The following is a 17,195-nucleotide window of genomic DNA, read 5'->3' on the forward strand; positions in this document are numbered from 1 at the left end:
TTGTTTTTGGAGAAATTACTTCATAACGAATTGTGTGCCCGATGGATAAAGTTGCAAAATTACAGCTTTCTATTATATGTGCAGATACCATCTTTTCTGAGTATCTGCACCAATGCTATGTCCTTCATGTTCCAAAAGTTCGACTGATTTTGTCAAGGCCTTTTTTTTACATTGATTTTTTTTCATTCATGCTAGTAAAAAAAAAATTACAAATTAGCATTGCCGACTCCAGCGCATGAGTCTCAAGAGAAGAAATGCATTCTTTAGGTACACTAAATGAAAATTACCATAAATACAAGGATACACCTAAAATTGTACGTTGAAAAGTACCAAAAATTAAGTCGGCTCAGACAGAGCGGCAACGGAAAGCTGACCCCCGTGACCCCGACGAGATAAGGCGCCCGAAGGGGAACCCCCCGCTGCAACTAAAATTCCACTGATGGTGCGCCGTGGGTGGGATTGTTTATCCCACTCAACCCAGGTTGGTCCTGACAAGCAGAGTCTTAAAGACCTCACCTTCTAAATGATCTAACTTGTGTTGTTGTGGTTGTAAAGCATTTAAAAGAACGCAAGAGAAACCATCCTTTTACTAATAATATCAATGGCCATGAACTGAGCTTTTTTGCTGACTGTTGATCTGGTTTTTGTCAGATGGAGTGCCAACCGCCAGTACACAGAGTTCCAAAGACGACAGAGGAGTATCTCCCGGAACCTTCTGAGCTCTCTGCCCCCGTTTGGTGCTGCACTCCTTCAAATTTCTGGGTAGGTTAACTCTCTGCCTCTTTCTCTCTCTCTCTCTCTCCCTCTCCCTCTCTCTCTCTTTCTCTTTCTCTCTCTCTCTCTCTCTCTCTCTCTCTCTCTCTCTCTCTCTCTCTCTCTGCCTCTTTCCCTCCCTCCCTCTCTGTGCCTTTCAAATCTTTAAAAATATTGAAATCTGAAATCTGAATCTCCCCCCTCTCTTTCTGAGTAGAATGGGCTGAGAATGTGCATGGCTGCATATAAGTATTGTATTCAGTTGTCCTTAGGTTGTGAATGTTGCAGAATGCATAGAGCGACATTGGAATGGAGGTTTATTTTTCTTTTTCTTCAGAAGTTCAAAGCCACAGGCACATAAATCAAGATGCAAGCTATTTTCAGTAATTAATGAAGGAGTCAAAAGAACAGAATTTTAAATTATCTCAAACGTACTCAATATTTCTACTGATCTTTTTTTAAATTTGAAATGAGGTTGTGTTATTTCTTAGACCATTGATGATTCAATGTTTTCCTGGTCATGTACACAGTTTTGTAGAGGAATGTTTTTATATCTGCACTTGTGCGATAACTCCACTCTTTATATGAGATTCTCTGTATCTCTTCAGTTTGCTGAAAGAGTTGCTGACAGTTCCCTTTCTTCCGCCAGAGATTGAGTGAGTACTCCAAGCCAGGCAGATATAATTGTTTTCACATAAATCATATATATTGGATACTTGATTGCACTTTTCATGTCTAGACATCTATTACTCTTTGGCCACTTTGCTTTGTGTGATGTGTCATGACCTGCTTTCTTTTACACTGATTTGCTTTTTTCCCAAAACAAAACAAAAATATTGAAATCTGTTTGATGATTAAAATTATTGTAGTTTCAAGTTTATAATGACCCCAAAAGACAAAACAAAACAAAAACCCACAAAAAACTAACAAAACAAAACGAACAAAAAACCCCAACAAAACTAACAAAAACAACCATATCTAAAAACTGTTTAATCAGGAATGATGCTTAGTTTCAAGATTTTAAAGCCAGAACACATAGAAGTAAAGAGTTGCTCTGCCTAACGATTTTGAAAGAGGTCTAGTCTAAGTTTTTTTTACTTGTTCAGAGGTATCATGATTTTCTCCCTTCACAAATAGATTTTGGTAATTATGTCACTGCATATTTTTACAGGAAGCAGGGTAGAAAAATAGTTAGGCTGGAAAAAAGAAATGAATAGTTCACAGCTTCAGAGTATTACCTTCCAGCCATATGCAGAGCTTATGAATTTGATCCCACTAATCTTGTGGGTTTTTTAAATCTTGCTTTTTTTTGTCCTTCAGCAAAACATACCAGCTTGGGGAGTATGAGAACAGCATCAACTACAAGAATATTCAGGCTGAAAAATTGCTGGACAGATTTTTCAGGTAGGATTCGACTGTGATTTTTGCTAGTGAATTTATGTGATACTGAGCTGTTAGAATTTTGTAGCTGTGTCTTTGCTGGTCAGAAAACGAAAAAGACCTTGAAATCATGTCTGTGGAAATCCTATTCTGATGTCTTTTTGCTCCTCCTACACTAGCTAAAATTGGTCTAGCTCAAATACAAATTTACCGATATAGTACACCGCATGCTGCTTGCTGGTAATGTTGTACTAAGTATGTGATTTCTATCGTTTTTGGTATATAATTATTCTGTGCCTTGTGGCTAATTTTCAATCGAACAGATACTGCAAAATGGTTGTGGACTTCACCGCTGAGGAGGCTTTCAAGAGGTTGAGGTACTGTGAGGATCAAATCAAGAAAAAGACAGTCTTGTGAGTATGGTGTTTGTGTCAGATGGAGTGTCCTCAAATAGTGGTTTTGGTTTGCTTTCAAAAGATTATAGGTTTATTTCATGGCTGTGTTGAGTGCAACGTAGCATACTTGGGAAACATGCTGTACTTTATTTTTCCGTATTTCATCCAGTTGTAGTTGGGTTATTGGGAATAAATAGAGTACTCGAGTATGATGGTGATGTGTACGTTTATGGCAGCATGGCTGTACATGCTGTGGGGGAGTGAGAAGGTCATTTGGTGGGAACTAGCCAGCCAACAAGGTTACTGTGAAGTGTTAAGAGAAAACAAAGCTAAAGTACAATATCATACACTTTTCATGATATTCTATGAATGTCTGGTTTCTTTCCTTTGTGTTTTGTCTCAAAGTATGCACAATAGAAATCAGCTGTTTCCTTTTTTTTTTTACTAACAATATTTTGTCATTATAACTTTTTAAAAGTACAGATAAGTGTGAGGTGTGTTTTAAAGTTAATTATATGCACTTTTGAGACTTGTCTCTTTAATTGTAATCTAATCCCCCCCCCCCTCCCCCCAGCTCAAAGTCTTCCTGCACTTAGTTGGAGAAATGAATGGGAACCCCCCCCCCCTCCCCCCAGCTCAAAGGACTCATTACACATGCAGAAGATGAAGAAGCAAGAGAGAGAGCAAAACCTGAAGGATGCTAAAAGGGAAACTGCGTAAGTAAATTGAGTTTTCTTTGAACTTGTTTTGTGATGTCTCTTCTGATGTTCCATTCTCTTACCTCAAGGTGGTTTGACCTCATCCTTGTACGTCTACAGAGACACATATTTTGATAGAAGAATTTTAAATTTTATTCACTTGGATCACAATCCTATTTTATGGCAAAAGACTTTTTGTATATATTTTCCTGTTGTGTGCTGCCATTCTCTATGTCGTGCAACATTGATAAGTTATAGTATATCGAGTTTGTTTTTATACATGTATGTATGCAACTCTAAACATAATTTCTCAGGAGTATCAACAAAATTGAATTCTTATTTTTGAGGCATAGTGTGTAGGGGTGAAATCAGGTGCTCATTAAAATAATGCTATCGAAGAAACCTCCATTTTTCTGCCCATTGCCCCATTGTTCAATTTCAGCACCTTTTCCTTTTGTGTCCATTTAAAAACACATCTCTGTGCGGATTTTACTGAAAAATGTTAATCAGAGGCTCAGAAAAATGTAAATTTGCTGTTTGGCAGCTATTTTCAGGCTAATTTTACATCTGACACCCAGCAACCCCACCTCCTTCAATTGCAGGTATCTTGGTTATTATTTAAGATAGATGGATATTTTTTGGCGGGGGGTCAAAAGCAAGACAAAATGAACAAGCTTCAAGATTCCATAACTCCTTATGCCCTTGGCAAGCACCTGATTCACTGTGTCATGACATGTTTATATTTTTTCCTTTTCAATCTCTAAATATATGTCTTATTTCTATAGTCATTTTCCGAGAAATGTTTAATGTGTTCTACGCACTCATATGACCTTATGCAATTGCGAGCGCTTGTAAAACTTACCAAAATACACTAAAAAAAACCCAACTCTTTTTCTCTGTCCAGCTTCTTGGGGAACTTTGTGAAGCTGGTGGACCAGATGATTGTGGAGCACATGTTCCAGATCACCAAGTCCCAGGCCACTCACTTCGTCCACTCTGTGCTGGAGATTGGGATGGATGCTCCGCGGGAGGGATTCTTCAAAGCCAATCTAGTCTTCAATAAGCAAGGTATGTTATAATATGTGGATGTATGGGCCAAAGCCCTTTCAAATCAGTAATATCGTCTTGAAATAAGCAAGGCATGTGACACACCCTTTGACAAAGGTTATTGCATGTTGAACACATGCCCTGTTCACTTATTGATATGTGTATTGCTTTTGAACAATTTTTTTAAAAAATGTTTTCGAGAATCAAATGCATTTGAATTCTTCTGTCCAGGTTCTGTTGGGATGAGTGGTTGGTACTGTGTTTGGGTTTGATATAGGAGAAACTTTTGTATTAAGATCCTTTTTTTTTCTAGTCTTCATTGAACTCAGTTGTAATGTCAAACCCCTCTCTTTCAGATATGTTGGGGCTGTCCCCTTCCAAGGACAGATTCCAGAAGGTTCTCAGCAACACGTTGCGAGGCATACCACAGATTCTTATGTCAAAGGTCATCGCAATAGATGGCTGTGTGCAGGACAAGGAATCCCTTGAGGGGGATACGACAGCACGCTCCGAGGGCCACAAACATCCTGACAAGTATTTGATAAATTTAATCCAACTGATATAACATGGACTAAAAATAGAATAAGATCAAATTAAATGAAATATAACAACAATTTTATTATACCACTTGGGATTCATTAATGACAGATAAAGCACAGTATCACCCCAAGACAGTTAATCTTAAAAACACACTGTTATTGGTCACCACTGCCCCCCCCCCCCCCCCCCCCCCCCCCCCCCGTTTTGGACAAGGGTTATTGTGTCTTGCTCAAGGACATACCCCAGTGATCACCCACCTAAATGGTTTGTCAGTGACATGTGCGGAACATTGTAGTGAGACTTTGCTCTCTAACCTCTTGACCACTGGAACCTACCTTCCCCCCCCCTCCCTCCGCCTCCCCACTCCAAACGCTTCCAGGTCACCAAATATGTACTTTGTTGTACCATGGAATATCGTGAAATCTTTATGCTAGGAATTGGTCTTTTTGAAAAAGAATATTTATTAATCCATGGGAAAATAAAATATAGGAGAACCTCTTTTGTCATATATTTATAAATTATCAATATATTCAGAAAAAAAGAATAGTTGTCTAAGAAAGTTCAAAGTGAATGCACACATCATTTCTGAATAGATTTATCAGATCCCCCCACCTCATACCGTACATTATGTAGGAGACCTTGGTTATCAAATAGATAATGAGCAAAGCTAGTGTTCAGTTCAGGCACATATTTCCACTTGGTAGTGACCAGCAACAGAATGCTTTTATCTGAAGTGTGTCTAATTGTATTATGCTATGTAAGTTGTTTTTATGTTTGTGATTATTCAAAATATTGTGATTTTTCAACAAACTGCTCTCCAGAGATAAGTGAAGTTGGCTTTCCTTTGTTTATGCTTAGGCTTTCTCCTGTCTGACTCTGTGAATGTAGCAAATTGCGCCCTTAATGTGTGCCATTCTTTCCCGGCAGTCTCATAAGTTATTGTATTCTCAAATCCTTGCAGTATTCACAGACTGTCCATCAGTTTTGCTCAGGCAACTGTGGAAGGCAAGAGTGGCACTGCCTCACTGATAAGTTCCCTCAAGCAAAGCAGCCACCAGACATTTGGCACAGGTTCGGAGCCGCCAGCCTCCCACTTAGAGGGAACCTCGGGGGACCGGGACGTGGACGGAGAGACGGTTGTCAGCTCGGTCAAAGTCACAGGAGATGGACCTCTACCACTTCCTGACCTGCCCAAACAAGGTGAGAGTGCCATGTTATTATCATGATCAACTCTACTGTCACTATGAGGGAATGGCTTACTGATGGGAAAAATGTTACAGAAAATGACCTCTGGGACTGGTTCATTGAACCAGTGTTTGGGTAGCTTATTTTTGTTTTCAAACTTGACCCAAGATGCTTGAGATAAAGGAATTTTACCACCATTGTACTTTGAGGTACTTTTCTATGCATGGTATTGCCATATTTAATAATAACTTGTAATGAGAGTTCCAGACTTCTTTTTGTCTTAAAATTATCTCAGTGCCACTTTCAATCAACAAAGTTGACACACTTACAAATTGCCTTTGCATTATGATCAGTCCTTTTGTATTGTGGTCAGTCTATGTGGTTCAAATATAGGCTGTGTCAGCAGAGTTAAGCTACGTTATACATGCTGTCATTTGTACTGGTGTGAGATGTAGAAAAGCACTTGTTTATTTTGTTTGATGTTGAAAGATGGATAGATGCTGTTATTTTAGGTTGCTGAGCTGGTTGATTTCTTGCTTCTTTTCTGATGAAAGTAATTAGAGGGAGACATGGTTCTAACTCTAGTAATCTAGTCCTCCTTTGAAAAGCATCAACACTGTCATGGGTCTATAATTCTAAGGATTTCAGGGTCAGGTTTTTTCATTTTGCCTTTTGATTTTCCTCACTCTCCTTTTTCCTTTCTTTTACAACTGTTTTTTTTCTCTCTTTCTCTGTTTCTTCTGTGTATCGGTCTTGCTTTCTCTTTTCTCAAACTCTTAACCTTATTTAAAAGTGAATGTGATCCTTAAGGTTCTTTATGATTTTATAACTTTCAGCTTTGTCAAACTTCAAACATTTTCTCTTAACTGCCCTCATTTTTTAGCCACACCATCAAAAGAGGAAGATGAAATGGGCGTGGCCACACCTGAGTTGGTGATGCTTCATGCAGATGATGGACAGTTGGTGGTGGAGGGTGAGGGCTTCATGGGTCAGTACAGCCCTTTGTCTAAGGCCAACCTGGAGGAGAAGCTGCACTTGGAGTAAGTGAACAACTGTTAATAAGTAAGGAGGAGACGAAAATGGAGTCAAGTTCCTCAGGGAATGTAGAACTTAATCAGAAATTGTGGAACTCACTCAGATATAGCACATATTCAGAAAGAAAAGAGCTTCCTCAGAATGCGAAACTATTTTATATCATATTATATTATGGAAACTAGTCAGAATTCATGGAACTGGAATAAAGTGAAGACAGCTTGTAAGTAGTACCAGAAGAGCTTTGTGCTATAGAGTTATTCAGCAACATGACTTATTGAATGGGTCATGTTCAAGTGTGGGCTTCCTGCAGTTTAATAAATACTGTTTAACGCACTTTTGTCCTCAATCATTTCTCTTGTGGTCATAAGTTTCTCTCAAGAATTGAAATGGAAAGAGAAACAGGAGTTTGACTCTTTGCTGAACCTGCACTGGTGATTTCAATGAGTTAATCCAGCTTTGGCTTTTAAGGTGTATGAAGAAATAAGTTCAGGAAAAAGATAGTAGTGTGTAACTGTAGTGCTTTATCTGTTTTTTCCTTTCTCTGATTAATTGTTAATGGGTTGTTGTCTTTTTTTACGTTACCATCAGCACAATTTAGATCATCTAGAAGGTGGGCACTTCTACTCTGCATGTCAAGGTCAAGGTGGCCTGAATGTTATACGGTATCCCAGCAGAAGGACAAAAATAGTGGATAAAAAAGACTGCTCACACAGGAATAAAATTCATGTCTTTTGCTGGCATGGTCTGAGATCCTTGTCATTAATAATCATAATAATAGATAGCATTTGTATAGTGCAAATTCCCTCTCAGCAGCAAGCTCTATGCGCTTTACAATCTATATTATTACCCCAGCGGACCTGATAGTATTCTGAAACAATTTCAACTTCCTTGGAAGCATACAGTACAAGCTACCATTTTATAGGCTCTAAAACACTCACATACTGACAAAGTCTTTTGCTGTCTATGGCTGGGTTCCCATTCCCACCTGAGCGAAGTGAGGAAAATTAATGTAAAGTGCCTTTCCCAAGGACACAGTGTTGGACCTGCAGCTTAAATCCCTGAACCTGCAACCTCACGATTAGGAGTCTGGTAGCCTAACCACTGGATTAACAATGCCACATTACTTCACAGGCACTGATTCCACTTTCTCTATTGTTTTGTTCATGCTCTTTAGTTTTGTTTTTCAGTCATGAGTACCAAGCTGCTTTGAAGAAACAGATGACACTGATGGCTGTAAGCATGGAGGAGATAGACCACTACTGTGAACTCAACAAGTGGCTGAATGAGATACACCAGTACTGCCGGCGCTGGAATGAGAAGTCGGTCAAAGAGTTCCGAGGGGCTGCTGCATTTGCCATTGAGGTGAGACTGTAGTGGAGTGAACATGTAATCTTTGCTGGGTTAACTTTAAGTGGTAACTTTCTGTTCTAAATGGGTAGATTACTTTCAGGAACGAATACTTTTAATATAATGCTTGTTTTGTCTAACTGGACACTAATAACCTACGATTTCCTTTTTGAGTGAGTCAAAGGCTGGTACACAAAGGTTGTGTATTTTTTGCCCTTGTATGAATCTGTCACAAGGGAATATAATATTTCTTTTTAAAAAAGAGGTCTTGAAACTGATTTTGAGCTTTAGGTGTCATGGTTATGCGATTAAGTAGTAACCCCCATTCTCAAATGGATGGAGCTTATTTTGGTGTTTTAGGAATCGTGATGGCTAAAATGAAGAGTCCTGAATTTTCAAGAAACATGTTTTAAAGGGTTAATTACAGTTTACAATGCTTATCCTTTCCTGAAGGGGAATAAATCGGATTCTTATCTATTTCTCAGCAAAAACTGACAGAACTGCGCCAGTGGTCGGAGAAAGTGAGGAACTTTGATCGGAACTATGTGACAGAGAATGGCATGTTCTACATCGACTGCTCTGCTATCCATGAGGGGCTACTGCCGCGCCTTAATGATATTTACCAGGAGCTCATTACATTTGTGGCTGATGAAGCTAAGAGCCTGGCCAAGAACTTTGCTGAGGAGATGAATGTCATTCTCAAGGTAAGTCCATTTTGTTTAAGGGCTTGTTGATTTTCTCATAAAATGAATTTTCTAATGGGTGAAATGTTTATGTGTTAATGTGTATACAATCATATTATGGACTTGAAAGCACTGCTTTGCATTGTATTTTATTAGTGTTGACAAGAAGCTGATAAGAATAAATCTGAAAATACGGAATAATTTACTAATATTGCGTTATGTCGTTATTTTATTAAATGCCTTGAAGTTGATGGCATATTTAGCCAGTGAAATTTTTTTTTTTTACGTAATATTTCGAGTGAGTTTTATTTTTTTCCTGTTACACATTTATATTTATTTCTTTCCTGTTCAGAACATGACAGACAAGCGAGAGGATGTTTCATCTTTTGCCTCATTTGCCAAAAACTTTGGCCACTACAAGAAAAACACTGTACAGTACCAACAGCGAGTTGAGTACATCAAATCACTTTACGAGGTAAGTTGAGACATAGTGACATATGGAAAAAAGATGGGAATAGTAGTCCGTAATGTCTGTAGTAAGCCGATTAGTGGAAGAAAGATAAGCGTAGACCCTAAAAATATTGCAACAAAAATGAAACTCATATGGTTTGACTGATAAAATTGCGTGTAATAACATATTAAAAATCAGCATTCAAATTCGTGGAGCAAATTGTCTAAAAAAGCATTAAAAGTTATCAAAATAGCAAAATTTATATTACGACCAAATCGATTTATTATACTTGCTTTGACGCGAGAATGTTTACGTAATTTGCATGGATTTTCATGAAAACAATGTAGTAGTGATCGTTATCAGCGCTTTTTATGTAAAAGGTATGGGAAGTCAATATACATGTATTAAGAATACATTTTCTCACAACCTCAGCCGGAGCTTTTCAGTGGATGTTTGTTGACTGTAATTTCCCTCTAAAGAATTTCCCCGTGTGCAATTGACATAACAAGATGTGAATGGTATTCTGGCCGTTGTACAACATAAAGAGAACACTATAGATGTATAGATCGTTGTACAACATAGAAAGAACAATATAGACGTATAAATCGTTGTACAACATAAAGAGAACAATATAGATGTATAGATCGTTGTACAACATAAAAAGAACAATATAGATGGGACTGAAGGGCACCAAGTGCACATTTCGTGTCACCGATCTTAAATGAGTGCAAAATCTTTTTCCAAAACATAGAAAGACTAGTCACAGTCCAGGAAGCTTAACAGTCTCTCTCACTTTCTGTCTCTCTATCTCTGGCTTTCTCTCTCTCTTTGTACCTTCCCTCCTCCTCCCCCTCTCTCTTTCTCTCTCTCTCTCTCTCTCTCTCTCTCTCTCTCTCTCTCTCTCTCTCTCTCTCTCTTTGCCCTTTTCTTCTTCTTCTCTCTTTCTCTTTGGTCTTATGACCCCTCTCTTGCTTCATCCCTCTGCAGATTATCTGCATTAACTACAACAAATGAATATCCATTCTCTTAGTTTATTTCTCTCTCGTTCGCTCACTCTTTTCCTTCCCTCAGGTAATCCGCATGAGCTACAGACAGCTGACCAATGAGGAGGAGAAGCATGAGGAAAGGGTCTGGTCCTCCTGGGAAGCCTTCCTCATGCAGATGCAGGATGCCTCAGAGTTTGTGAACATACAGACGCCGCTCATGATGCAGCAGCTGGAGGAGGCATTCCAGGTGATGACTAGCAACATAATCTGATTTCTCAGTGCCTTTGACTTTACTGTCTTATATCCTCAACTGTTCCTGTGCCATGAATTATCATCATATGTTTAACCCTATCTGTACGCCCTGGAGTAATTTTGTACTCCTGGGATTGTATTCTTCACATTTTAGAATACTTCCAGTGCGAAGATCTCTTTGAAACTTTCAGTATTTCTCAAAAAATCATTTTGACAGACTGCTATGCAAAGCGTACTGATTGGATTAACTAGTAAATTTCCTCTTTGGAAAGTGGTGGCACAGAGTTCCCCACGTCGTATGGATATGATAGTAAAACATGATGTACGGATAGGGTTAACAGGTGTGAATAAATGTGCTGATGTATCAGCACTTGGTGCAGACTGAGATAAATAATTTTCCTTCAACATATTGTTTTAAATTAGTTATGTCTGATTTTGAAAATAAAAGTTTTTCAAATTGACTTTGAAAATAATAACGTTCACAAGCATGACTTTTATATCAACCAAAAATATGTATGTGCTGATACAACAAGGGGTGTCACTTTTGATTGTCAATCATACACGATTATTGATGTGAAGTTAAGGGCTATGTCATGCCCTACAAGTTGGTCAATTCATTATTTAATTTCATTCAACTCATTAGGGTGCAAACTTATGATTTGTATATATATATATATAAATATATATATATATATATATATATATATATATATATATATATATATATATATATATATATATATATATATATCAGATATCAGAATTATGAAAAACCTAAGGCAAACAGAAAGATCTAAAGAGCTGAATAAGTAAAGCTCTATGGCTACCACATATTAAAAAAAAAGTAAACAAAAATAGGGGGGGGGGGGGGGGGGGGTTAATGGGGAAAATGAAGTAGAAAGTTCTGGCAATCAGAGGTGCAGATATAAAAACAAAAAAAATTATGGCGGTATTTGTGTGTGTTATGTTTTCTAGCGGCTGAGAAAAGAAGCCACCATGCAGTCTGAGCTGGCCACAACAGGCATGTTTTTGGACCCCACGGTCAATGCTCTCAAGATCCTGGCAGACATGAAAGTGGTGAGTGGTGCTGTCTTTCACCTTTACTCTTCACCTATTCTGTCGCTCTACTTGTGATGGTTTTTAAAAAAATGTGCTCATGTGTGTGGGTGTGTGTGGATATGTGGGTTGTGTGTGTGTGTGTGTGTGTGTGTGTGTGTGTGTGTGTGTGTGTGTGTGTGTGTGTGTGTGTGTGTGTAGTTATGAGACTTAGCCTTCCTCTAACCTTACCTCTCCATAGTCTGGCAAACTGGTATTACGACATTGAGTTGAGCAGGTAAGGGCATGTGTGTCTTATTGATTTTAGCTAAAAAGCATTCTTCTGTGCTGAAATTGCACATTTGACTGGATTCTGTGGTGCTCTGGTGTAGTTATGAGACTTTCTTTTCCTCTTACTTGTACTCTCATTTTGAGTGAAGCAGGTAAACTTCTAAGTGATCTATTGTGTGATTGTCTGTTGCTTTTGGGGAGGAGAGTAAACTATTCAATGGCGCTCATATGACCTTATGCAGTTGCGAGCGCCGTAAAATCCACTACTATAAAAAAAAACAAAAAACTATTCAAACTCTTACAATAAATCAAAATATAGTTTTTTGTTCAGGGGGTGGTTGGAGACGGTTATAGTTCCCTCCCTTTTCTTTCTCTCAGTTGTTTCTGTCCGTCATTCTTGCTTTCATCCTTACTCTAAATGGTCATAACTGTGTTGATGTGTTTCTCTCAACTCAAACAATTGTGAGCGGATGGTTTGCGGGTGCACTAGTGTGGTTGCTTCTTCTTTCCTATCAAACATCTATTGTCTTGATCTCTCCTCTTTTTTATTGTGTTTGTTATTCTCTTGTATCCCTCTAATCTTCGGCACTTATATGACCTTATTGTGTTTCAAGTGCCGTAAATTCTTTAAAAACTAACTAAACAACTGTGTGTTCAGATTCGAGAGAAGTTCTTCAGCACTCAGACTCAGCTTCAGGAGGCTAGCCAGTGGCGTGAGGCAATCCTAGGGGAGCCATACAGCCTCAAGTTCCTCAATGAGATGATTATGAAGATGGACGTGAGACAGGAGCTGTGGAAGTATGTGGAGGTCTCCACACACACCATCAAAGACTGGAAACAAATGCTCTTCAAGAAGGTGGGTTTGGCTACTGTTTCACACTATACAGTATCAGTTAGCTGGTGGTGTACAGTTCAAAACTATCTAGTAACCAAATTATTTTGAGATAGTTTGCAGGAAAACTGGAGAAAAAAAATATGGATTAAAGTTTAGATTTTGACACAATAAAAGTGAAAAAAAAGGGCTTTGATGATTGTAATTGCAGCAATGAAAGACTTCAGTAGGTGCTCATAATATTTTTAAATTAAAGAAATAAATCTTGGCTCCACAACTAAACCGTTTACACAAAAGTCATGATATGTGAGTTTGGCTCTCAATGACTGATGGATTGGTTCTTTTATTTTGTTTCTCCCAAGATTTTCTCATTTTGTTTGAAAGTCTTTTTCCTATTTTGAGTTTCTAAAGTAGAGGCTGATTTATAAGGGAACATAGGTTCAATAACAGTATCAAGCAATGTAGATGGGACAGCTTTTAAATGGATGGTCCTTGGGATGTCTCTGAGCAAGAGTTAAAGAGTCTAAATGAAAAAACGGGGTAGGGGGGCTTTCGTTATGGTGACCAGTACATTTAGTTGGGAGGAACTTAAGATATAAGTACTTTTCTGAAGGGGACAAATTTTTTACTTGGGAGAGCAGGTTATTGGGCCTGTGGTCTCTCAATGATGAGCCTGATGCCGTTCCTTTCAGATCAGGAGGCGCTGCCATCATTCACCTCCCTCCCCCTTCTTGTTTATGGCCATGAGTGAATAGATCAACTTTGGAACTTTTTTTACTCAGTTTATATCATGCTATGCTGTGGCATAGATGACTGCCGTTCAAAATAGAAATTCCCAATAGGGCGTTAATGAACTTGGCCTTTCGAGAAGTTTTGGAGTTTCTCTCTGTACTTTACTGGGTCCTACTGTTTGAGATTGATTCGAAACTCAGAAAATATCCGGCTTCTCAAAAAACTTAAGAATTTTGAAAAAGGCACTAAAAATTCATACTATTACCTATTCCAGATCAACATCAAGAAAGCCCTGGAGAAAGTGATTGAATGGCAGTCGGCAGCCTCCCAGCTCAAGCCTCTTGTGGGACATGGGGACTCCGTGCTCACAGCCTGGTACCGACAGCTGCAAGATTTTCGGAAAGATCTTCCCATCTTGCACAAACTGGCCAACGATGCTCTCAGGGTGAGAGAGAAAACAGAGTTAATATTTCATCTCATTTTATACTATACCTTATGAATTTTTTAAAAAAGTTATAAGCCATCTATGAATAATGATATGACATCACATTTTGTGCCTTTAGAATTTATGCAAATGTACTTTGCTGTATTTGCCTAAACTTGGAATCATTGAAAGTGAAAGTAATGGGTATTCAAATGTTTACAAAATCTTTTTAGATACCATTGTATTATTCATTATATTTACAAGTTCTGGGTACAGAAATAAGTAAAGTGATGTTGGACTGCTGTGATCTAACAGATCATTTTAAGAATTCTGCTTTCAGCTTTCAAGTCTTGCGCATTTTTTAGAAGACCTTCACCATTCAGTGAAAAATAACAAAAAATGTGACTCTATTACATGTATACACTTTTGTTACAGGAAAGACATTGGCATGCCATATTTCTGGGGCTGAATGAGCCGTTTGACCCCAGTCATCAGTTCACAGTGGCTGAGCTGATGTCTTACAATCTGTCAGACCATGCGGAGCTGGTCACTGCCACATACCTGAGCGCTCTCGCAGAGTATGACCTGGAGCAGAGGCTGAATCGCATCACCAAGTTCTGGCATGACAGGCAGTTCAAACTGGCAAAACATATTCCTGACAGCATGTTTACCAAAGGTATGTTGTTTGAACCCAACCAGACAGTTAATAATTATTGGCACTGTGGTGAAATCAGGTGGTTGTCAAAATAATGAAATAGAAGAAACCCACATTTTTATGCTCTCTGGGTAATTTGTTTTGACTTTTTTTTAGTTTTAACTCACCAACTTTTAAGTCTATTCTACTCTTTATCTTCTGCAAGCTGCTCCCAGCGGCTCACGGTCAGATCTGCTTGGGTACATACCTAAACAACAACTTTGATATTGTATGAATTTTCAGCAGTTGTTGAAAAACGAGTCTCTTGTACCTGGAGTTCTTTCATTAGATGAAAAACTATTAGAGTAAGTTCATTAAAAAAAATTTAATGACCACTTTTGTTAAGTATATGTCTCTCGGCCCCGGCAGAGTGGAAAAATCCCTACAAAGATAAAGAGTTAGAAGCACATTTCTGTGTGGATTTTACTGGAAAAAAGTTTATCACAGGCTCAAAAAAGATGTAAATTTACAGTTTTCAAGGCCACTCAAGCTTTAGAAGTCACCACACTTTGATAGCCGTTTTCTCTTTAATTTTACCTCTGACACTAATCACCCACTACCTCCTTGGATCACAACTATCTTGCCTTCTGCTCAAGGTGGTTGGGTATTTTTTGTTCGTCAAAAACTAGACAAATGAATAAGCTTTAAGTTGATACTAATAACCCTCTATGCCCTTAAATTGACAATTGCCTGATTCTACTGTCGTGACACTATTTGTTTATGGAAGTTCTTTGGGGGACTGCTAGCGCTACCCACTATGGGACTGTGAAGTTCCCTAGCGCTGCTTAGATCTACTTATACTGTGCCGTCCCCTAGCATTCCACAATGGGGGACCGCAAAGACAGTTTGATATTGATACTAGGTATTTATATATAGGTACTGATTTAGCCTCAAGGTTTATTCTTGATGATAGGACCACACTTTACTATATTTTACTTTTCTTCTGCATATCCCTTCTTGGTTACTGATTTTAAGATCTTTATCTCACAGTGCAGTTGGTTTTTACGTTCATGGCTGTTTTTCTAACAAAGAACGTAAAATCATCCCTTGCCTAGCAGGCAGCCGCGTGCTGTTTTCGAAGGTACTCTTTGTACTTAGAGTGGTTTCAGTTTTGGATAGGAATTAATTTGAATCTTGTCCCGATGACCGAGAGGGTCCACCCTTTTCTTTTTTTAAAAAACCGCCAATTTATTTAAACCTTCCGCATGGGTCCTCAGAATTTTTTTGTCCTAATCTTTGAAGACTCGGCGCTCAATCATAGGTACCCTATGATCAAGGGGTGTAAAAAACATAAAGAAAAAACTCGATATTGGTAGAGCTTGATTTCCAGTCCTCGGGGTTTACTGGCAAAAGCTTTTCCTGTTGAGGAACTCAATCCCCTTGGTGTATTTTTTTATACAGCAGAAATTGTATTCAGGTTGTTTCATAAAGTGTTTTAAAAAGATGACAAATCAAAAAGCCCATTCCTCTGTTTGCTGTTATTATATTTGCCCTCCTGACGTAAAGATTTCTTTTTTTCCCTCTCGTTGTCTACCTCTCATGTGCCCCAACTGCTCTTGTATGTTGGGCTCACACAGATTTGTGTATGGTTTAGTGTTTAAACTCTTTTTGAAACTATAACAAAAGTAAAGCAAAAAGTCACTGTGGTCGGGGAATTACAGTCAGTTTTTCTTAATACAAGCTTTATATTTGAATACTTGTGAGGTATATTCGTTTTCACATTTATTTGCTTTTGCCCCCAGAACCTGCCAAGCGTGGAGGTTCAGGCAAGCGGCCAACAAAGTTGGAGCGCTACCGACAAGAGCGGGCTGCTGCAATGGCTGGGGCTCAGAAAGGCCTGGAGGTTGCCAATGATGACTTCTACGTGCTGATTGAGGTGGAGGACCTGAAGTATCTGTTAGAGGTAAGCTGTGCATCTGATGTAATGACACCTGCCTACCCCCCCCCTCCCCCCTTCTCCCCCTCCCCACCCCCCCCCCCCCCCCCCATGTATGTCATGAGTGTTTGTGATGTCTAAGTGGGAATCATCACCTTTACTGACTTCCTTCAGCACTTGTGGTCCATAAGTATGCTTCTTGCAAGACAAACCCCCCCCCCCCCCCCCTCATGCCTTTGAACAACAAAGTTTTATTGTTTCGATCGTCATCCTAAAACTAACTGCCTGTTTTTTTTCAGGATGCTCGCTGCACTGTGGATGCCATGTTGGCTTCTCCGTACGTCGGGGACATCAAGAGCCAGGTAGAGTACTGGTGCCAGGCTCTGAGGGAGATTGAGGAGATCGCTGACCAGTGGGTGGAGTGCCAGAAGAAGGTAGGAATAGACACTTCATTGTGATGTCTTAGTGTTTGAGTTTGGGAGAACTTTATCTTGCTGTCCGTTTTCTTAATATTCAAACCACACTTTGCTGGTTATACAGAGGGTAGAACAAAGAGCTT

At 38.9% G+C, this 17,195-nt stretch overlaps 1 protein-coding gene across 1 annotated transcript in view; it reads left to right on the top strand.

Annotated features, from left to right (window-relative positions):
• Window positions 1–17,195, top strand: part of LOC101860812 (dynein heavy chain domain-containing protein 1) — a 115,475-nt gene that overhangs the window by 12,599 nt on the left and 85,681 nt on the right. The window contains exons 12-30 of the mRNA XM_035969741.1: window positions 652–762; window positions 1,362–1,409; window positions 2,074–2,157; window positions 2,457–2,546; window positions 3,164–3,244; window positions 4,131–4,294; window positions 4,630–4,807; window positions 5,775–6,013; window positions 6,882–7,038; window positions 8,221–8,395; window positions 8,866–9,084; window positions 9,416–9,538; window positions 10,586–10,747; window positions 11,728–11,829; window positions 12,737–12,934; window positions 13,917–14,087; window positions 14,502–14,742; window positions 16,503–16,663; window positions 16,936–17,070. Of these exons, the coding sequence (XP_035825634.1) occupies window positions 652–762; window positions 1,362–1,409; window positions 2,074–2,157; window positions 2,457–2,546; window positions 3,164–3,244; window positions 4,131–4,294; window positions 4,630–4,807; window positions 5,775–6,013; window positions 6,882–7,038; window positions 8,221–8,395; window positions 8,866–9,084; window positions 9,416–9,538; window positions 10,586–10,747; window positions 11,728–11,829; window positions 12,737–12,934; window positions 13,917–14,087; window positions 14,502–14,742; window positions 16,503–16,663; window positions 16,936–17,070 (2,839 nt within the window). The remainder of the gene's footprint in view (window positions 1–651; window positions 763–1,361; window positions 1,410–2,073; window positions 2,158–2,456; window positions 2,547–3,163; window positions 3,245–4,130; window positions 4,295–4,629; window positions 4,808–5,774; window positions 6,014–6,881; window positions 7,039–8,220; window positions 8,396–8,865; window positions 9,085–9,415; window positions 9,539–10,585; window positions 10,748–11,727; window positions 11,830–12,736; window positions 12,935–13,916; window positions 14,088–14,501; window positions 14,743–16,502; window positions 16,664–16,935; window positions 17,071–17,195) is intronic.

This window comes from Aplysia californica, unplaced genomic scaffold (genome assembly GCF_000002075.1).
Source record: "Aplysia californica isolate F4 #8 unplaced genomic scaffold, AplCal3.0 scaffold00177, whole genome shotgun sequence".
Classification (NCBI taxonomy): domain Eukaryota; kingdom Metazoa; phylum Mollusca; class Gastropoda; order Aplysiida; family Aplysiidae; genus Aplysia; species Aplysia californica.